The 21,640-nt window shown below is 51.4% G+C and overlaps 4 protein-coding genes across 9 annotated transcripts; all 4 read right to left on the bottom strand.

The window, feature by feature from the left end:
* Positions 1–3,606: 3,606 nt before the first annotated feature.
* On the bottom strand, positions 3,607–20,510 carry S100a6 (S100 calcium binding protein A6). 2 transcript variants are annotated; one of them, XM_042682209.1, is made up of 3 exons: positions 20,507–20,510; positions 4,145–4,303; positions 3,607–3,831 (listed from the first exon to the last, which is right to left on the bottom strand). In XM_042682209.1, exons 2-3 carry the CDS (start codon positions 4,280–4,282, stop codon positions 3,700–3,702), a joined length of 270 nt encoding a protein of 89 aa, XP_042538143.1. In that variant the 5' UTR covers positions 4,283–4,303; positions 20,507–20,510; the 3' UTR covers positions 3,607–3,699. The 2 variants fall into 2 exon arrangements, with proteins under 2 accessions (XP_042538143.1, XP_042538142.1); XM_042682208.1 differs by lacking the exon at positions 20,507–20,510 and adding an exon at positions 5,072–5,173.
* On the bottom strand, positions 6,319–7,848 carry S100a5 (S100 calcium binding protein A5). Of its 5 annotated transcripts, none has more exons than XM_042682201.1 (3): positions 7,772–7,848; positions 7,086–7,237; positions 6,319–6,620 (listed from the first exon to the last, which is right to left on the bottom strand). In XM_042682201.1, exons 2-3 carry the CDS (start codon positions 7,221–7,223, stop codon positions 6,477–6,479), a joined length of 282 nt encoding a protein of 93 aa, XP_042538135.1. In that variant the 5' UTR covers positions 7,224–7,237; positions 7,772–7,848; the 3' UTR covers positions 6,319–6,476. The 5 variants fall into 5 exon arrangements, with proteins under 5 accessions (XP_042538135.1, XP_042538136.1, XP_042538138.1 ...); XM_042682202.1 differs by having other exon boundaries at positions 7,789–7,839; XM_042682204.1 differs by having other exon boundaries at positions 7,808–7,826.
* LOC122109671 (protein S100-A4) lies at positions 10,780–13,417 on the bottom strand. The gene is made up of 3 exons (XM_042682205.1): positions 13,367–13,417; positions 12,247–12,402; positions 10,780–11,059 (listed from the first exon to the last, which is right to left on the bottom strand). Exons 2-3 carry the CDS (start codon positions 12,385–12,387, stop codon positions 10,895–10,897), a joined length of 306 nt encoding a protein of 101 aa, XP_042538139.1. The 5' UTR covers positions 12,388–12,402; positions 13,367–13,417; the 3' UTR covers positions 10,780–10,894.
* Positions 15,568–16,329, bottom strand: S100a3 (S100 calcium binding protein A3). The gene is made up of 2 exons (XM_042682207.1): positions 16,189–16,329; positions 15,568–15,732 (listed from the first exon to the last, which is right to left on the bottom strand). The coding sequence occupies exons 1-2, from the start codon at positions 16,327–16,329 to the stop codon at positions 15,568–15,570; spliced, it is 306 nt and encodes a 101-aa protein (XP_042538141.1).
* Positions 20,511–21,640: the final 1,130 nt, after the last annotated feature.

Genomic DNA, 21,640 nt, shown 5'->3' with positions numbered 1-21,640 from the left:
AAAGAAAGCTAAGGAAGAACTAATTCTAGTTTATTGACATAGGTTATTTGAGTGTGGGAAGAAAAAATTGTTATTTCAGTGAATTTCTCAACCCTGCAATAAAAGATAGCTTCCTGAGTTTTTTCACAATTCCAGAGAATGAAAATGATAGCCATTTGTGTCATTTATTACTGAGATCCAAAAGGGTAATAAAACTTTCTCTCCAGAAGAGAAAGCCAAGTCTTTAGCTCCTGAAGTAGGACCCCAAGGTAAACCCTAGCTGCCCAAAAGCTGGCATGCTATCTCCCTAGATGTTTACACCTCAAAAGGGGTGAAGACCCAAAATCTAGAGGAAACTCTAAGAGAGAAAAGCAGAGATTCTACCCTCCACCCCAAGGCTATGAGGTTGCTAAAATAGATTTTATTACATTCCAAAGAATCAGTGTTGGGATTCAGCCCATGGCATTTCCAAAGAGAACGTTTCAGGAGGACAGCTGATTACTAGTGACTCACACCTGTAATCATGGCTACTCAGGAGGCTGAGATTTGAGGATCATAGTTCAAAGCCAGCCTAGACAAACAAATCCATGAAACTCATCTCTCATTAACCACCAAAAAGTTGGAAGTGGAGCTGTGGCTCAAGTGATAGAGTGCCAGCCTTGAGGGGGGAAAAAAAACACTAAGGGAGAGCCTCCTGGCCCCAGTACTGGCACACAAAAGCCAAAACAAAGAACAAAAATAAGGTGATATTGGATTTGCTTTGTTCTTTTTTTTTTTCTTGATAGGGAGAAGGGACACAGAAAGGGAGGAGAAAGGGTAAACAAATGCAATGATGCTATTCAGTATATACTACGTGGGAAATGATCTCTGTAACGTGGGCAGGGATGGGAGGGGGAAACTGAGGAGAGTAAAAGAGGTGGTAGCATTGTCCAAAAGAATAAATGTACTCATTACCTGACTTATGAAATAGAAGCCTCTCTGTACAACCTTAATAATAACAATAAAATTATTTTAAGTCTATGCACCTGACCACAACCAATTTCACCCCACTGCGCTTGCCTTCCCCACCAGAATCCATTAAAAATAACACTCCCAACCAGATCCAGAGGCTCACACCTACAATCCTAGCTACTCAGGAGGCTGCTGAGATCTAAGAATAGGGGTTTGAAACCAGCCTGGGCAGAAAAGACCCCATGAGACTCTTATCTCCAAGTAATCGATCAAAAAATAGAAGTGGAGCTACGGTTCAAGTGGTAGAGAACTAACCTTGAGCAAAAGAGCTCAGGGGCAGGGCCCAGGCCTGAGTTCAAAGCCCTACGATGACAAAAATAAATAAAATTGTCACTCCCCTAGCATACAAAAAGAAAAGCCTTAAGGATTCTATCCCCAGTACTAACAGAAGATGTGCTGTTTGTTTTCTATTTTATTCTTTTTTTTGGGGGGGGGGGGGAGTGGTCGTGGGACCTGAACTCTGAGCCTGGGCGCTGTCCCTCAGCTCTTCAGCTCAAAGCTAGCGCTCTACCACTTGAGCTACAGCGCCACTTCCAGCTTTTTTCTTTTTGCTTATGTGGTGCTGAGGAATCGAACCCAGGGCCTCAGGCATACAAGGCAAGCACTCTACCACTGAGCCACCTTCCCAGCCCTCTATTTTATTCTTTAAGTCCATGTTCCTAGGATCCCCTCCACTGTTGCTGAGAAGCCAAAGCTAAAAGACACCACCCCCCACCCCCGTTTATTTCGAGGGTGGGAAGTCCACCTTCTCCTCTCCAACCCTCTTGGCCATCCTCCAGAACCCTCTGGAAATGTGGGACTGAGGGCCTTATCTGAGTTGCCCATCCTCCCCTCCCAACCACCTGTGCACTGAAACATCCCCTTCTCCCTCTTATCTAAGGCAGCAGGGGCTGTCTGGAGGGGAGGGGTTGAGGAGGGAGAGGAGATGGGTAGGGTCTTTGCAAGCCTCCTTCCCTCCTCAGACTTGTTTATGTAGATGTGTCTTAAATGAAGCTAACAGTCTGGGAGCTCAGAGATTGCCTTGCCCTGACATCTCTTGAGAGGCCCAGGTCCCATCCCCCTCTTCACACGAAGAGCTCCCTGGCCTCCACCCGCCCACCCAGAGCTGTGGCCCCCAACCACAGCACCCAACCCCAATCACTAGCTAATCCCATGTCCCACTCTCACCACAAGAGGGCGCTCGCTCCACACCTCAAATAGTTGGGCCCTGGGTAATGTGGGTGTGCTGTTCCCCTAGAGAGTTGAAAAGGGCCAAGACTCTACAGAGAAGGTGTTCAGCCCCCGACCCTCTGGCTGTCCAACAGTTTGTGAAGAGGAGGCAGCTAGAGGAAAGTGCAGCTCTCAGCTTTTTGCCGATCCTCACCCAATGGAGGAAAGGGAACTTGACTGCACATGGTTGGGGTGGAGGGTGGAGAGGTGGATAAAAATATGAATGTGTTCTCTACCATCATTCTCTGAAGTCCCAGATCTTTTTCTCCCAGAACCTATGGAGAAACTTTCCCAGCTTGGACAAGGCCTTCAGGGGATGAATGTTGAGCAAATGTGCTGTCACCCAGAGATGCAGACATACATCACAGCTTTCCCCATACCTTCTGTCTGAATAGACTGAGACAGAAAATTGGCAGTAATTCAGATAATTAGTCAGATAATTAGTCAGGTCTTGGTCCGGGGTTGAAAGCCCAAGCATGGCTCCCTGGGATCATCCCCTAATTCATTCTGCTGAAGCTGTAGGGACAGGCTGGGTCAATGCTTGAAGCTCCAGTTGACCAGATCCAGAGACATCCACACACACACACACCCCAACTCCAATCAGGCTCTTTCTGTGAGTACCATATGATTAACATGTTTATGAAGCTGCTAATACCTCAGACCACCATCCCAAGAAAGAGGATCCCATACTTGAAAGCAGGTGCAGACTCCTAAAGTGTGCCCCCTACCTCCATCTGGGACCTGGGAGGCTATAGTAAATTCGGTCATGTTGCATCCTCAGGGGTCTCCAGCATCTTCTATGAGTCCATTTTACTACTCAGTCCACCATATGAAAGTATCATTAGCCCCAGGACGCACCTAGATCCTCCTCCCCTTTCACCATGCCCAGAGCAAAGCACATATTCTGGGAATCAATTAAGACTATCTCTGACCACCAACCCCACCAACCCAGTCCAGGCACTATTCCCTTCTCCAACCCCTCTCTACTGAAGACTACTTGAGTGTTTACTTAAGATGGCTTTGCCAAGAGAAGGCATCTTCCCAATGTTCATAAAGATAGCAAAGGCCTTATTTGGGTGGGTAAATGAGCCATTCTCAGAGATTGACTATGACACAGACATTCTAGTGGCTGGTACAGCACCAGGACAAGTTGGAACTAGAAATAATTGAGGAGCTAGGCGCTGGTGGTTCACCCCTGTAATCCTAGCTACTCAGGAGGCTGAGATCTGACTTTCTGGGCAGGAAAGTTTTACCTCAAAAAAAAAAAAAAGCTGGAAGTGGGGCTGTGGATCAAGCAGTAGAACACCAGCTTTGTACATAAATGCTCTGGGACAGAGCTCAGGCCCTGAGTTCAAGTCCCAGGATTGACACACACACAGAAAGAATTGATAAATCACGACACATGAGTAGATTTGACCCAAAAAAAACTTTATTATACAGTTACCCACCACTGCATTTGACTGGGATAGGCCTCCTGGAGTGCATCTTCAAATTCCCAATTTATTTAAGGGCATCATTGTAGATCAAGGCCAAAGCCCCCAGGAAGGTGACATATTCCTGAAAGTTCACTTCCTGGTCTTTGTTCCGGTCCAGATCATCCATCAGCTTTGCAATTTGGGCATCCTGCAGCTTCTAATGTGTTAGAATAGGAAGTCAATGCTGACACGTACCCTAAATTCTCTCCCTTTCCCCCTTCCACACAGCCCTCTCTCATGCAGGTGATTCTGCCCACTTCACTAAGAATGGGTGTCCATTTGGGGTTCAACATGGTTTTACTTCTTAGCCCCTGCTCTTCACTCAGAATAAAAAAAAAAGACACTGGCTGAAAGGATCTCTATTCCCACCTGGAGAGAATGAGTGTTCAGAAGAATAAGGCAGGTATAACGTGGGAAAAACGCCTGTGAGTTGGACGGGAGGTGGGAAGAGGCGGGAGGAAGCTACTCACAGGGCCGATGGTGAGCTCATTCTGGATCAGCTCCTTAAGTTCCTTCTTGCTCAGGGTGCTCTTGTCACCTTCCCTTGAGGAGTACTTGTGGAAGACGGCCACAAGGAGGCTGATGGCCTGATCCAGGGAGCATGCCATGGCTGAGGGCTGGGCTAGATGCTGGTGACAGAGGGACTGGTCAGGGTGGGGGCAGCAGGAACGCCTCACTTCATACACACACCCAGAATTCACTCTTCAGCATACCTCCACTTCCCCTTGGAGCTTCAGGCCACCCACAGGTGACCAACCAGGGTTTGAAGGGAAGGGACAGGCACACAAGGGGTTAGGAGAGCAGTGCCTGAGGGGACCAGAGCTAAAAAGGAAAAGTGGTTCTCCCGTTCTCAAAAGCAGTCAAAGGGGCTGGGAAGGTGGCTCAGTGGTAGAGGGCTTGCCTCGCATGCATGAGGCCCTGGGTTCGATTCCTCAGCACCACATAAACAGAAAAACCCGGAAGTGGTGCTGTAGCTCAAGGGGTAAAGTACTAGCCTTGAGCTGAAGAACTTAAGGACAGCACCCAGGCCCAGAGTTCAAGATCCACAACCGGACCAAAAAAAAAACTGTCCAAGCCAGAGTCTCCCTGGAGGAGACTCTCCTCCAGGGCCTGCAGGGGGCCAATAACACTCCCAGAACACACCCTCCTGCACCCCACAAGAGTACACTCGGGGAGCCGCCCCTACCTGGAATGCCTTAGCCTGGGGCTTACCTGGCACAACTCTGCCACTCCTGAATCTTCCGGGGGGAGGGAGGGGAAGAGGGAGAGGGGATAGCAAGACTGGGCTCCCAGCTGGATCTAGATGGGGCCCACCAAGGACCCAGACACCCCCTACCCTACCCCACCCCCTAGTGCAGAGACCCAAAAAGCCCCATAGCGTCCCTGCAAGAACTCACCGTGCTAGAAGCAGCAGGGAAGTAAGAGAGAGGTCCGGGCGATGGCTGGCCTGTGTCGCAGTCCGGCTGGCCTTATAGCGGCCAGCATCCGGGAGGCCGGCTCCGGGAGCGCCCCCTCCCGCTCAGGGCCCGCCCCAGCCCCACCCTGCGCCTGCGGCCTGCAAAACACACACACACACACACACCACACACACACACACCACACACACACACACCACACACACACACACACAACACACACACACAACACACACCACACACACCACACACCACACACACACACACCACACACACACACACACACACACACACACACACACACACACACACACACACACCACACACCACACACACACACACACACACAGCCCGAGCGCTCCTCCCTCCTAACTTTCCAGCCTCTCCAACTGTTCCCGGTTAGGTTAGGACCCGGATGGGGGAGCCCAGTGGAGCATGAAGGGACCAAGTGGAAACCAGTGCTGAGAGGTTCATTTCCATAGTTCTAGTTACACCGGAGTTGGGGGCCCCTGTTTCACCTGCCAAAGCATGGATCTGGGGTGTCCTGCAGAGGTTTTTTAGGGTCAACTTTAGAGGAAGGGGGGGCTGCCAGTGCTAAGCAAGATATGGACTGGAAGGATCTAGAACACCCCTCCCCACACACACACAAACAATAAATTCCTTATATCATCAACCAGCTGCTCTCTCCTCCTACTGCCTGGGATTCTGCCCTTGGCCTCCTGTGCTTACACCTGCCAGTGCCAAGCCCTGCAAGCATCATTAACTATTCACCTGGAGTGAAAAACTTCCCCCCCCAAATCCTGAGGGGAGATAAAAGAGGAGAAAACCCTGACAAGAGGAGGCTGCTGAGGAGGAATGGAGGAGAGGAAAGAAGGCTCTAAAGCCAAGATCCCATTTCTGCTCTTTATCCAAGCTACCACAGTGGCCTCCTAGGAGCAAGCTAGTCACAGGTCAGACTCAGTCACCCAACGAGACCCAGGAGCCACACCCCAGCACTCCAGCCCCCTCACTCCCCGGCACTTTCCCTCCCAGCTTTCTCTGTAGTCTGATGAAAGACTTACAGAAGCCTGCGCAACTTCCTTTTTTTCTTTTTCTAGAGTGCAAAACTAAACTAAGACAAGCCTAATGAGCCCCACACTGAGGGGCAACAAATAGGGTAGGATCCCTAGACCAAGAACATCTGTCTGCCCTCCCCTGTTCCACCTAAGGGAAATAAAACACCTTCAAAGTCAGTCCCCCAACATTTGGAGTGGGGGGAAAAAAATCTTTATTTCCTCTGCTGGAAGGGGTTCATCTGGGAAGATCAGGAGAATAGAGGGGCAAAGAGGGTCTATCAGAGGAGCTGCCAAGGGCAAGGGCTACTAGTGATGGTGGAGGAGAGCCCTTGTTAGTTGGTGTCCTCCAGGAAGAAGTCATTGTAGGCCATGCACAGCGTGGTCAGGAACACAGAATACTCCTTGAAGTCGATCTCCTGGTCGCTGTTTTTATCCAGACTCTTCATTAGGTCATCAATGCTGCTCTCCTTCATCTTCTGCGAGCCCCCAGGGAGGGAGAGACAGTTGAGCAGCCCTTCTGGCCCTGCTTTACCACTACAAGGCAGTTTCAAGGGATCCCCAGCTAAGCCAGCAGCCCTGGGAACAGTCTGACCCTCAGCCCACACCCACAGGGACCAGCACCAGGGAGGGGTTAGTGCACTGACTGCTTGCCATTGTCACTCCTGACCACCATCAAAGAGCCAGCTCACCTGCTTCTATGGCATCCCACCAACTATACATCCCCAGACTCCCCGCCCTTCTTCCAATGAGACCCTGACTCATCCCCCAGCATAGAGATCTAGAGGCATCCACTCCTTTCCTGTATTCTTGGCCATCTGCTTCAGTCATCCTGCCCCACACTTAGATTAGAGCATCCGAAGGGTGGGTGGGCGAGTAGGTGTCCTTCACAGGGACCAATCAGACTTTGTGGGCTGTAGGGGATGAGAGAAAAGATCACCTACCTCCCCAAGACTCAGCTCCGTCTTGATAAGTTCTTTTAGTTCCTTCCTACTCAGGGTCAGTTTGCTGCCCTCTTTCCCCGAATATTTGTGGAAGGTGGTCACCATGGTGGTCAGGGCCTTCTCAAGAGGAGTCTCCATCACCGTGTGCAGCTCTGGAGAAGGAGAGAAGATGGGCATGGTCCTCTGCTCCCCACCACCATCACCACTAGCTCAGCACCCCCCAAGGCTCCTCCCTCAAAAGACTAGGGACGAATACCCATGATAAGATGAAAATCCACTAACTAGAGGATGCCTGTATAAGTTATAATGAGAGCCAAAGCACACAGCTCAGCAAAGGAGTGTGAATCTTCCTGCCCCATACAGCTGGGACACTGGTTTCCAGAAACATTTCCTACCTTAGTCACCCTCCTTCCCCCTCACCCCCCCGCCCCCTGCTGATATTGCCGAGTGTCTCATAAAAGTGGAGGACAGGGCAAAGAAAGAGTCCAGGCATTGGAGGTCGCTGGGGTTTGAACTAGGAGATAAGATCTTAGCAGAAAGCAGGAGAGAGGTGATTGAACTTTCCCATCTAACTTCCAGTCTCGAGCCAAGACTGCACCCACTGACTGGCCAGGAGTCAGTCAGGAGGGAAGGTGACATCACCTTCCTCCTACAACTAGAGGTTGTAAAATGGGGGAGGACATCACCAGGATCCTTCTGAGACCTGGCTCCCGAGGTTGGACCTGAATGAGGGGCTCTATTCCAGCAGCACAGCCCTCCTCCCCTCCCCATATCAAGTGAAGAGAAAGCTGAAGATCATGAGTTTCAGATTTTAAAACCACTTCCTTTTAGGGAGGAAGGAAGCCATACCCACGGAACTCAAGCATGACAGGTAAATACTGTGGAGAGTCCTGAGCCAGGAGGAAGAGGTTGCTGGCTCTGACTTCCGGCCCAGAAGACACCCTGCAGTTCTTGAACTTCATCCATCACTCCTGTCCCACATCCCAAATTCTCAGCTTCTGCCACCTCAAGGAGGTTCACACAGACCACAGTTCCATTCAAGGGGGCCTCTAGGTACCTACAGGGGCTTCCTGGCTGGTTCTGTCCCCTCCTCCACTTCCCCTGAGGCAAGTAAAGTCTTGCCATGTAGCTGAGGCTAGCCTGTCTATGTAACCAAGGTCTGGGATTACAAGGGGGAGCCCTCAGGTCTGTCTTCCCAGGGAATTCTTCCAGCCACAATTCTGAATCCTGTGCCCCCTCCTTCTGAGCACTTGCCCCAAGTGCAGGGCCAGGGTCCCCTCGTGGAGGTCACCTCCAACCTCTTCACCTAGTGTGGCTCACCAGAGATGGACTAGTTGATGGGAAGAAAGACTCACCAAGAAGGGAGCAAGCACAGGGAAGCCAAGCCACAGCCACTGTGGCCTCTCTCCCACTGCTCTCTGCCTTTATTCCCTTGCCCTCAGTGCCCAGGAGATTGGGGAGAGACAGGGCCAATGAGAAGGGGTCAGGGACATGAGGATGCTCCACAGAGCCTCTGGAGACGGGGCTGAGGGAAACCCCGCTGCTAAAGTTGCCTTCCTTGAGGGGCACATAGGACTCACCACACACATGAAAACTCATTTTTCCAAACGAAGAATCAGAGTGCCAGAACTAATAGCCAGAGAAACAGGCTAAACAAAAGGAAAGTCAGACTGATCTGGAAAGGAAACGTGAGGAGGGGGGTTAGGTCAAACACAGGATTTCTCCTCGTGTCCTAGGCCACTTTCCACACTGGGATCCTCCCATCCATCCTCTCACCCACTCTTAGAGCAGAGAAGGACACACCTCAAGATGGGGGAAGGTATTTCCTCCCAAAGGCCTAGTCATGGTCACTAGGCAGTATGAAGCCAAAGGTTTTTAAAAAGCTTTTAAATAAACGATTATTCATAAATGTCACTGATGGTAACAAAGAATTGCCAGAGATTCTTGGCTTGGAGGACTGAGAATCAGGAGTCAGGGAGAGATAGAGAGACAGGTGAGGGCCTGGTGTTGGACTAGAGGTTGTAAAATGGGGGAGGAGGTCTAAGTGTATGGTGCAGTGACAGAGAGGGTAAGATTCGGGAAGAGTTCCTATATCCCAGGAACACTCAGGGAGGCTCTACGAAGAACAGAACTGCAATCCCACCCCAGCCTCTGCCTTCCTGGGCCTTCCTCACTGCGCTCTACGCCACTCACCCCCCCCCCCCCCCCCCAGCTGCAAGGCTAGTGAGGCAGCAGGGACTGGTTGCTAAGCAACCAGTTTCCGAAGTAGAAGTGATGCAGGCCCAGGCTCAAGGGAACACCCTAACGTGGAAGATGGGCAGATTGGCTAGAAGAGAGAAAGGGAGGAGGAAAACTTTTCCTGGACCAGAGTCTCTGTAGTCAGACTCCAAAGGAATATGTGAGTCACCCACCCTGTTTCTCTCAAGCTGGAGAGAAAAACAGTGATGACAAAGGAAGCTTGGGAGATCACCAGACCCTCCAGCCTGCAGCAAGGCTTCTTTGCACCCTTTCCTTAAAGGTCCTTATATCATCCAGGCATAGCCTTGAAGTCTAACCCAATTGCACTTACTGTATCCCAGAACCACTGACCCTTATTCTACCCTGAGGGAAAGAAACATCACATCTCATATTTTTGGACATAGCAGGCCGTATGTCCAAAGTCTTATTTCTAAAGCTGTGGCCAGCTTCCATCCTATACCTCACTCGCATCCAGACACTGCCCCGTTCAATCCTTCTGAGATCTCTCATCCTCTTCTGAGAAAACAAGATTCCTAACAATAATTAGTCTCATCCCATGAAACTTTGGGGCAAAGAGAGAGCATTAGAGACTAGCTATTTCATCCGAGTGTGATAGTTCAGAAGAATTGTGAGGTTGAGACAATCCTGGGCAAAATAGTAAGACTCTGTCAGAGAGAGGGAGGGAGGGAGAGAGACAGAGACAGAGAGAGAGAGAGGAAGGGAGAGAGATGATAAGATATGACTTCTTTTTCTTTTTCCTCCCTTGTAATGGGGATTGCACTCAGTCCTTCTGTTTTTAGGTGGTTGCTGTTGTCTTAATAATGTAGCCCATGCTGTCCTAAAACTCCCAGTCCTCTTACCTTGCCCCTCTAGTAGCTGGGATTACAGGCATACGCCACCACGCCAGCTCCAAGAATTGACTAATGTCTTACACTTCTACAAATAGTGCTCCTTTATCTGAATATAGACAAGAAAGGATGAACCCATCCCTGCAGCTTGAAGCCAAAGAGCTAGAAGAGGTGGCAGGACAATGCTTGGTCTTTAAATGTCAGCACCGAGTGCCCACTCTCCTCCCCATTCCTCCTCTGGCTTCAGGACTCTCTCCCTGTGACTCAGCCCCATTGTCCTCTCTCCAGACCCCAACAAGGAGCAGATGTGACCTTCAGTCCCATTCCAGCTGCAGTTTGAAGTCCTGCTGGAGGCAAAGAGATGGGAAGGGTAGTGGCCTGGCCAAGATCCCAGAGCTGGGGCCTTCCAAGCCTCTGGTGGTCCCTTCCCTGCCTGCGGCCCCACCAGAACACACACACACACACACTCATCTCCCACACCCCCCCCCCACCTTCACTAGTACATACTCCACAAATCAAGCTCACCTCCTGGAGTTCCCCCCACCATCACATGATCTGTCCCTCAGCCCCAGACCTCATGCACAGAGTCTCTCAGACCACCATCCCCATAGCTTCAAAATTCTTTATTGAACTTGCTCGACATCATTAACTTGTCTGAAGGAGCCAACAAGATGGCTCATTGCCAGCGGGCAGAGAACACCCGGCCCACCATCTGAGAACCCTTCACTTCTTCCGGGGCTGCTTATCCGGGCAACCTTCGAAGAACTCATTACACATCATGGCGATGCAGGACAGGAAGACGCAGTACTCCTGGAAGTCCACCTCATTGTCCCTGTTGCTATCCAAGTTGCTCATCAGTTTCTGGAATGCAGCTTCATCCGTCCTTTTCTGGAGGAGGAAGAGGCTACAGTTAGAAAGCAGAAGCCCAGGCTACAAAACCCAGATTAGACTAGGTTCCTGTCTGCAGATTGGTGCTTGGGGAAGTTTACAGACACTCCTTTAGAGGCTCAGCTTGTTGGTTTTTTTTTTTTGGACAGTAATGGAGTTTGAACTCAGGGCCTCAAATTCAGTAGGCCTGCTTGCTGAGCTGACCCTCTATCACTTGAGCCATGCCACCAGTCCTATATTTTGCTAGCTATTTTAGAATATGGAGTCTAGGAGACTTTCCTGCCTGGGCTGGCTTGAACCATGATCCTCTGGACCTTTGCCCTTTGAGCAGCCAGAATTACAGATGTGAGTCACTTGTACCAGCTGTAATATTGTGTGTTACTGGGGTTTGAACTCAGGGCTTCAAGTTTGCTGGTCAGGTATTCTACAACTTGAACCACTCCTCCAAAGTCAGAGAAGGGTACCTTGTTGGATGGGGAATCTGCGTAAATGATGGAGTTGAGAGCTGATGGGCTGCATCTTCACCCACAATTGTTCCAATGACCTATTATATAACAGTCATCAATTAATAAACAACACATATTAACAAAAGTAAGATGTTTTTGTTTGGGAGAAGACCTGTAAGTGTGTGTGTGTGTGTGTGTGTGTGTGTGTGTGTGTGTCCACCATTTCTCCTTCACAAACAGACCAATGGAGCGCTAGCGATGGTCTAGATTACAGTTTTGTACACTAACTGCCTTGAGAAGTCACTTAGCTCTCTGGCCTCGATTTTTCTCTTCGGGTTAAGTCATGCAAAGCCCACTCAGGCCCTGCCCATAAGCAGTGGATGGGGGAGAGCGGATACAGCCCTCCTGCTATGGGCTGATGTGCCAAGTGCCACAACCCCTCTACCAGCCCAGCCTCAGAACCAAGCTTCCTGATCCTAGAGAAGGCATAGAGGCAGAGGGCCTGGCCTGTGACCTGTCAGTTCATTCTCAGTCATCTCTGCTGGAACAAGTAAGAGGTAGACATTCACTGGGTATCCACGCCGAACAATGAGAAGTAGCTCTCAAGCCTCCATGGCCCTACTCTCGTGATTAAGATGCAGCTGCTGCTATGCTCTATAATGGCCCGTGCGGGCCAGGGCCACGCCCTTCCTCTTGAGGATGCTCCATAGGGGGGCTTATTTCCAGACAGGACCCACTCACCCCCAGGAAACTGGGCAGCTCCCGGGTCAGCAGCTCCTTTAGCTCTGACTTGTTGAGCTTGAACTTGTCACCCTCTTTGCCTGAGTACTTGTGGAAGGTAGACACCATCACATCCAGGGCCTTCTCCAGAGGGCACGCCATGGCAGCAATCAGGACCTAGGGACAGGAAGAACGGAGGCATCCTTATTTGCCGCACACCAGCAATGTGTTGAAGACCCCACTCCCATCCTCTGGGAGGACTTAAGGAAACTCTGCTCCCCTGGGGATCGCAGAGAAGTAGGCTCTGTTCCTGGTGGGAGGTGTTTCATGGGAAGGTGCACAGTAGGAAATGCATGCTTCAAGCAGCCAATATCTGCAAGGCCCACTGCTCAGGCTCTACAGACCCTGCAGCAGGACCTGCTTGTAGACTTCCCTCAAGCCTGGCCCCAACAACAGCATTTTTCCACCCCTCACTTGGCTCATCCACAACCACAGCTCAGCCCCCAAAGCCCCGCCCTTGCCCATTATTCTCTCTCCCAGCTCTGGGTGCGGTTGCTGGAAGCCTGCCCAGAGGCCTGCAGCGGAAAAAACCCAGCTGTCTAGTGCCCAGTGTCTAGCTTAGGGAGGGGTAGGGCGAGGTACAAGAGGTAAGGGTGTGAGGGGAGTGTGGGGAGGCCAAGCTCTCCTGGGCTGGGTTGCTGAGCACAGGGCAGAGGCTCTTAGGCCACTACCATTCAGAAGCTCACAGATGACTTTGCTTTGCTTTCTATACCGGCCATGCACACATAGACTTGAGCAACCCCACAAACACAAGCCAGTGTGTCCACCCATGACTCAAACACACCAACATATAGCAACAGCACAGGCAAACCCCAACATTCCAGAAACTCTTAGAGCTCAGATCCAGCCACCTACAATCTTGTGTGTGCATTTGGTCTCTTACATGCGTATGTATGTGCATGTGCACATTCATGCGCAGACACATATGCACACATGCACACACATGCACATACACTCCTCCACATTAGGACCCCACATGTGGATCCATTTAGCACATCTGGCCCCCAGCAGCTGCCCCTTCTCCTTCCCCTGCCTCGGCCCCTGACACCCTTTGCATGCCAGTCAGGCCAACACAACTCACCAGACCGAGAGAGGAAGTGCTGAGAAGAGAGGTTTGGGGAGAACCCAGCAGTCTGACCTATTTATACCCACTCAGGCCCTGCCCATAAGCAGTGGATGGGGGAGAGCGGATACAGCCCTCTTGCTATGGGCTGATATGCCAAGTGCCACAACCCCTCTACCAGCCCAGCCTCAGAAGTAAGCTTTCTGATCCTAGAGAAGGCATAGATGGGCCATAAGTGAGCTCCGGTGGGCACCACCCAGTCTCCATGGCTCAGCCTGAGTTTTAGGGAGCTACAGAAAAGGGCAATCTGTGTCTGGGGGTACAGGAACCAAGAAAGTAATCCCACCAGACAGATAAGAAAGGAGAGGCAGGGCTGGGAATGTGGCTTAGCAGTAGAGAACTTGTCTAGCATGCTTGAAGCCCTGGGTTCGATTCCTCAGTACCACATACACAGAAAAAGCCAGAAGTGGCTCTGTGGCTCAAGAGGTAGAATGCTAGCCTTGAGCAAAAGCAGCTCAGGGACAGTGCCCAGGCAGTGAGTTCAAGCCTCCAGGACTGGCAAAAAAAAGAAAAAAGAAAAGAAGGAAGGAAGGAAGGAAAGAAGGAAGGAAGGAAAAGAAAGGAAAGAAGGAAGGAAGGAAAAGAAAGGAAGGAAGGAAGGAAGGAAGGAAGGAAGGAAGGAAGGAAGGAAGGAAGGAAGGAAGGAGAGGCTGGGGTGGGGGATGACGGGGAAAATTATCTGGATAATGCAGCTGGCCAAGAAGTAGATGGGAGCCAGGTGCCAGTGGCTCACACCTGTAATCCTAGCAGCTCAGGAGGCTGAGATCTGAGGATCGTGGATCAAAGCCAGCTCAGGCAGAAAGGTCTGTGAGATTCTTAACTCCAATTAACCACCAGAAAACCAGAAGTAGAGCTGAGGCTCAAAGTGGTAGTTGGCTAGCCTTGAGCAAAAGAGCTCAGGGACAGAGCCCAGGCCCTGAGTTCAAGCCCCACAACAACCAACAACAACACAAAAGAAGTGGATGAGGGAGCCCCACACACCAGTGCTGGGGGACACTCCATCAGCCCTTTTCCCCTTCCCACAGGGTTCCCTGCAATGCCCAGTAAGGCTCAGAATGGAGCCTGAGAAATCAGGAAGCTCTCAGCCCACCTCAGGAGAGTAAAGGGAATAGTCCTAAGGAGACAGCAATCAAGTAGGTACAGAGTGGGGATGGGAATGAGACGTGGGGGCTCAGGGATGGATGAAAGAAAGTTCAGAGGGCTGGGCTGGGTGTCAGGAATGACAGACAAATCTAGGTTGGAGTAGAAAGTTAGGGATGAAATGGAGGCATCAGGATCAAGGAACTGAGTGCGAGTTAACAGTACAAGTTCCTTGGAGCTGCAGCTTCAGATGTGGGGCCTGCCTCAAAGTCTCCTCCTCCCCCCTCCCCAAACACAAAGCACCCCTCCCTGCCTGGGAACAAAAGCCTCAGAGGCCCTAATCCCGTGAGGGTTGCTCTCTGGATTCACACAGCCCCACCCATGCCCACAGCTCCGGCCTCTCCCTCAGCCCATCCGGCTATAAGGACTGGCCTAGGGAAGCCTCACACCCTTCTCAAAAGCCTCAGATGGGGGTTATTCCCTCGAAGACAAGAGAAGGAGACTGAGACCGGAGAAACCTTCCATCCTTCCCTGGACCCCACTCCTTCTGCTGGGCCACTGCAGCCAGAGTGTTTCTACACAGTCTGAAACTACTCAGGTCCTCTGGGGAGCTCTAGCCTCTGCCCTCAGCCTCTTGCCTCCAGTGGAAAAGGCCAGAGAGGGGTAAAGAAAGTTCTTTTCAGGATTCAGCCCCCCCAGATCCAGCTTATCCGCCTGGAAAAACCAAACCAAACCAAGCTGGTGCCAGTTTCTTTTATTGGGAGTTAAATAGGCTTGTGGTCTCATTTGTGCCCACACTGTGAGGCCTCCCGGATCAGAGCAGAGGCCCAGCCCCTCCCGCCCACACCAGGGAGGTAGCAGAGGCTGCCAAATGCTCCACCCCTCCCTAGCTGTGCCTAGCCAGGGAGGTCTCCAAGCCTCCCTGGAAAGATGGGTTAGCACACCTAGGGCGAACATGGCCATTCCAGATGGAAAGGGGTACAGGAGAGAGAAGGCAGGGGAGACACTCCCAAGACCAGCGGCAGAGATGGAGCAGGCCCCTGGCTCCCCAGAGCTGCACACCCCTTTTATAGGAGGGGCTACTCGGAGCAGGGGGGCTCTGGAGGGCAGCCCTTGAAGTACTCGTGGCAGTATTGGCAGAGGCAGGCAAGCGCGCGCACGTACTCGGCAAAGTCCACCTCGCAGTCCTTGTTGGTGTCCAGAAGGCTCATGAATTTATTGTAGTCACACTCCCGAAACTCAGTCTGTGTGCGGGAAGGGTGGAGAGGATCAGAGAGGCAGGGCGGAAGAGGACAGAAGACCCTCCCCTCCCATACCTGTCCCCTCCTCATACTCCTTCCCAACTCACACCCTCTGGGGGAGAGGGCGAACCTGAGTCTACCTATCCTGATAACACACCCCTTTCTATGAGGACACCCCCAACTCCCTACCTTAGTCCCCTCCCCAGGGCCCCTTCTCAGGTCGTTTGCTGAGCACCTGCTCTTGGCTATGGAATGCCTGCTACGCCCTATCAACTCTGCAAGGCCACAGGAGTGACTGCCATGTCATTCTTCGGATGAGGAAACTGAGGCTCGTGCTGTGTCTGCTCCCTTGTTTACCTCCCCTCCCCCACAGTCTCTGCCTCCTTGCTGCCCTCAGCTGGTGGTGCTCCGCCTCTGGTCACTCCAACATCCTACTGATGTCCCCTGATGGGAGCTCACCGGGGTGCAGTTGGGCAACTCCTTCTGCAGCAGCTCCTTAAGCTCCGACTGGCAGAGCTTGTACTTGTCCCCGCAGCGCCCCGCATACTCCTGGAAGGTGCACACGATGGCAGCTATTGCCTGCTCCAGGGGCCGAGTCATCCTCACTGTCACAGAACAAGAGCGTGACTCGTGTGGGGCAGAAGCCCAGGCCTCTGTCCTCGATGTTTCCCACAGACCTGTCCATCACCACACTTCAGACCCCGCCGCAAGCTCCTGCTCCTCTGAGCAGCCCTCCCTGACGCCCTCCTCACCACCCCTCACCCAAAACAACCCTCCCAATGCATCACCTCTCTGTCCCTTGTTCCTCAACATCAGTGTGCACTCCTCAGGGGGGAAATATCCACCCACCACCCACAGTGGGGCTTCCTGAGGACATCTTGACTCCCTACCAGGTTTCCTCACAACACCCAGGAACATCTCAATCCCCCACTGGGAGCCCCACTAGGAGATGCAGCCACTCCTTTTGAGGCCTGAGGCTCCCTTCCATAGGAGCTTGCTTAGGAAGCCCTAGCCTGGGCTCTGGAGGTGGGTACTAGCAAGAAGGATCATGTCTGAGAAGAGTCCCAACACCTCACTGTGCCTCCTACCCTGGTCTCAAGAAAGCGACAGCTAAAGGAAATAACTCAACTTCTCTGCCTTTCACTAGTTGTGCAGCACTGCCTGAGGATGGCTCTCTCAGTGGCTCAGGTGCCTTATCTGTAAAATCACATCACAAGCCTAGTGCTGCTGGCTCACACCTGTAACCCTAGCTGTTTGGGAAGCTGAGATCTGAGAATCATAGTTCAAAGGAAGCCCAAAGAAGTCCCTGAGACTCCTGTAAGTCTGTCTGTGCGTGTGTGTATGTCTGTGTGTGTCTGTGTCTGTGTGTCTGTGTGTGTGACTGTGTGCTGATACTGGAACTCCATTTCCAGCTTTGGAGTGGCTAATCAGAGATAAGAATGGAATTGTGGCTCAAGTGGTAGAGCACGAGCCTTGAACAAATAAGCCAACCAAGAGTGCAAGACCCTGAGTTCAAAGCCCACTACCAGCACCAAAGAGAAAGAGCAAGCTAGGGAAGGAGGGGGGAGGAGGGAGGGAGGGGAGAAAGGAAGGGAGGAGGGAAGGAGGGGGGAAGAAGGAAGAAAGGAAGGAAGGAAGGAAGGAAGGAAGGAAGGAAGGAAGGAAGGGGAAGGAAGGAAGGAAGGAAGGAAGGAAGGAAGGAAGGAAGGAAGGGAGGGAGGGAGGGAGGGAGGGAGGGAGGATAGGCCAGAGATGGACCAGCTCAGAGAGCTACCAACAACCTGCCCCACCCTGGGGCCACCCTCCTGCCCAGAAGGCTCTGTACAAGGGTGCCAGTTGGTAGAGGGGAAATCTTTCCCAGAATTGCCCCCTTCAATCCAATTCCACTGTCAGGTGCCTTATCTGCCATTCTGGAATGGTGCCTCCAGCCTGGGGAAACCCTAAGCAGCCGGGAAGGCAAGAGTTGTTTTCATGGGAGCTCGGTGACTCACTGATGGCTCCCCAGGGGACGGGAGTCCTGCAACACAGGGCTCAGGGCCAAGCCTCTCCCCAGCTATTCCCCTCGGCTGGGAGCAAATGGCCAGCATGATTATGGCTGGCAGGAAAGTGAGAGAGGGGATGGGGGTGCCAAACACTGCTAATTCTTTGTAACAGTTCAAGAGTGGAACAAGCATTGGCATTTCCAGGAGAGGAAAATGCCGTGGTCTCAGAGGACGAGGAGCTTCAGAGGCATGTGGTGTGTGTGCCCTTCTGGGCCTTGCCAGCCTGCCTGGCGCCATCACTATTTCTGTTCCAGAAGCTCAGGTCCTAGAGATGCTTTTCTCCTGCAGCCCTGACCTGTCTCAACCCATCCCCAGAAATGAAGCAAGGAGACAGGAAGCGAAGGACTACAATGGAACGTTTATCCCATTGTCTCCACCAGAGAGCCAGACCTGGGCTCTAAACTACTTCTAACAGTCCAAACTTCTAACAGCCCTTCCTTGTACAAGGGAGTCCCTGAGTCCACCAAATCTGACTTCTTGCCCGCTGTCACCTGCTAGCATCCTCTCTCTGTCCCCAGGCCCACACCTGGAAGGCTAGCTGTTAGAGATCCCCTGACAGCCCAACCATCCCTACTCACCACTGGTGTTGGCGTTTCTGTTGTAGAAGCCTAAACACAGGGTGTCCCTATTTGTAGCCTCCCAAGGGATGAAGGGAGTAATTACTGTGACCCAAGTAGGTCAGTGCCGAGGCTGCCCCCAGGGTCCTCTACCTCCTTCACTGGGCAGCCGCTGTTATAGGCCCACCCACCCACCTACCCACGCACACATCAAAGCCCATCATGGCTTCAGATAGGCACCACTCCCCAGGATTCATTTCCCTCTTCCCCTCCCCCAGAGTTGGGAGCTCCTGCCTGGGCCCTTCCAGCAAGGCTAGAGGAAGCTGAAGAGATACATTTTAGTATTACTTAGGTTGGACCCCAGAGAGTCCTTTCTGTAGACCTTGAGACCTTGGAGAGTACCCTGTTGGACCACACACACACACACCCCATTTATAGATGAGAAGATGGGACAACCTCCCTGTCCAATGGCCACATCGCTTGAGTGCTTGGTTGCTTTTGACTAACAACCACTTACTTCCCCAGGGGAAGCTATTCCAGAGTGTCTTGGAAGCCTAGAGGAAGATACGGTCCTTCTAGGGGAGACTCAGCATCCTTGCTTCTCCACCCCAAGTGATATGGATGCATATGAGCTATAGATTCATGTCACTGTGACTTGTGGCTGGGGTTTCTTAGTGGCTCGTTTCTTCTTTCCCTATTCTTGCAGCCTGGGGGAAGGGGAGGTTCCTTCCTCGGTCTTTTGGAATAAACATGTAACCTTTTGGGTGTCCTGGCATCATGAGAGGTCTCCCACTTGTGTCAGCTCCTCAGACGAGCACTGGCTTTCAGCTTCCATCTTTCTTATTCCCCAAGCCATTAAAGCCAAAGCCAATGTTGAGCCTGGCCTGGCCAGTACCCTCAGGACCTGAAGGATCCTACTACCTTCCCCCGCACACCTCACCCCCTTTGCTCACTTCCAGGATTCTGCTTTCACTTAGATTTTTGGATGACCTATTCCTTAATGCCTTGTCATTTTTTGATGCTTTGAAAAAGATTATTTTAATTCCATCCAGCATTTCCTGTTATTTTAGGCTAGCATCTACACAGATCACCATAATACCAAAAATGGACATCGCTTCATACACTGCTCTGCTCTCTTCTTCTCCCTTAGTTTCTTCATTTCACAGAAAGACCCAGAGGAAATGGGAAAGGGAAAAGGAACTTGGCTCCCAGACCAGTGAAGAAGTTCTAATGCCACGTGGACAGCCTAAGAGACCTTGGCCTTGCTATGTGCCCAGCACTCAGTCTTGACTGGGCCATCACCTCTTTGAGTGCCCACCCGCTATGGGTGAGGGGAGTGAGTAATGGAGATGGAAGGGAGGGGAGGGCTGTGATTATCTCTGTTTTATAGCAAGGAGTTATGGGGAGTCCAGACAGAGGACAGAGAAGAGTCACAAGCAGAAGCAGGGGCCAGAGTGGACAGGCAATTAAACTGGTTCTAGGTCAATGACTTATTCCCCACTGTGCGCTCCTACTCCTACCACCAGCCACCTTAAGCAGGTCACCTTTACCCTCAGAGCTTCATTTCCTCCTCTGCCAACAGCGGAGGAGAGCAATAATTATCCCCTCACAGGGTGGTAGTGGGGCTCAGAGGAACTAATGCACACAAAGCTGGTGGAATAAATAATGCTAACACGTAACTCAGCATAGTGGGTCAAGCCTGTACTCCTATCGACTTGGGAGGCAGAGAGGAAGGATTGCTGATTGAGACCAACTTAGGCAAAAAGAAGGTCAAGAGACTCCGTCTCAACAAATGGCTCAATGGTTCACCCCTGTTATCCCAGTTGTAGGGAAAGCACAAGGCCTGCCCCTACCTTCCAAAATAACCAACATAAAAAGGGACTGGGAGGGGGGAAGGATTGGGTGGGGGGGAGGGGGGAGGCTGGGAAGGGAGGTGAAGGGTAAACAAAGGAGGAGGCTGCAATGCTTGGTAAGAAATGTATGTATTAGCCGGGCGCTGGTGGCTCACGCCTGTAATCCTAGCTACTCAGGAGGCTGAGATCTGAGGATCGCGGTTCAAAGCCAGCCCGGGCAGGAGAGACCGTGAGACTCCTATCTCCAATAAACCACCAGAAAACCGGAAGTGGCGCTGTAGCTCAAGTGGTAGAGTGCTCGCCTTGAGCTGAATTGCTGAGGGACAGCGCCCAGGCCCAGAGTTCAAGCCCCATGACCGACAAAAAAAAAAAAAAAAAAGAAATGTATGTATTATCCTGCCCATGTAATTGTAACCCCTCTGTACAGTATGTTCTCAAATAAAATAAAATAAAATTTTAAAAAAAAAAAAAGGGACTGGGAACATGGCTCAAGTGATAGAATGCTTGCTTAGCAGGTTCAAGACCCTGAGTCCAATCCCCAGTACCACCAACAGGGAAGAAAAAAAGGGCTAGATAAGTATTGACACCATATTAACTTTCCCAAAGCCACTAACTAGTGAGTGAGCCATTCATTATCCATACATCCATATCCAGGTGTTTCCAGGCTTCAAGGGTATCACCTTAAACAAAACATGTAAGGCCCTGTTTTAAGGAGAAAGAGACATATAAGGCCTTGTTTCTAAGAGAAAGAGACAGAAACAAATGAATGTTTAATAAGCTGGAAGCACCCAGCACCCTGAGCTCCTGAGTCCACATCCTTATCCACCAGCCTTTAATATTTCTGGGCCAAAATGCAGCTCCTTGCCATGTATCAGCACCTGTTTGCTCACAAAGAGAAAGATGGGAAAGCCAGACTGAAGTTGCAGAGCGGCAGGAATGAAGCCCGGAAGGCGATATCCAAGGGGCAGCTGAGGAAACAGGACAGTTTGGGTACAGACACTTTGGGGTTGGAGGACCCTCATGGAACAACCCTTAACAAGCTGGATCAGGGGAGTTCCACCATCCTTCCTCATGTCCTCTCTTTACTTGGTGAGAACCTCAATTTCCTCACCTCTGAAATGGACATGAAGATTCCTAAGAATCCAATGTGAAAGTGCTTTTTTCAAGGTCAGCAGGTTAGGGGTCTCTGAGTCCAACTCAGCAGGTACACTCCCAGTCACATGGATGAGAGTCAGCCACTTTCAACAGCTCATATCATACAGCCTTCGTGTGTGTGTGTGTGTGTGTGTGTGTGTGTGTGTGTGTGTGTGTGTGTGTGTGTGTGTGTGGTACTAGGGCTTGACCTCACTTTCCCTTATCTTTTTCACTCAAGGCTGGTGCTCTAACTCTTGAGCCATAGCTCCACTTCTGGCTTTTTGCTGGTTAATTGGAGATAAGCATCTCATAGACTTTCCTGCCC

This window comes from Dipodomys spectabilis, unplaced genomic scaffold, assembly GCF_019054845.1.
Source record: "Dipodomys spectabilis isolate Male_0828 unplaced genomic scaffold, ASM1905484v1 ptg000069l, whole genome shotgun sequence".
Taxonomy (NCBI): domain Eukaryota; kingdom Metazoa; phylum Chordata; class Mammalia; order Rodentia; family Heteromyidae; genus Dipodomys; species Dipodomys spectabilis.
Note: the sequence above shows the minus strand (reverse complement) of the source record. Positions and strands in the feature narration are given on the sequence as shown.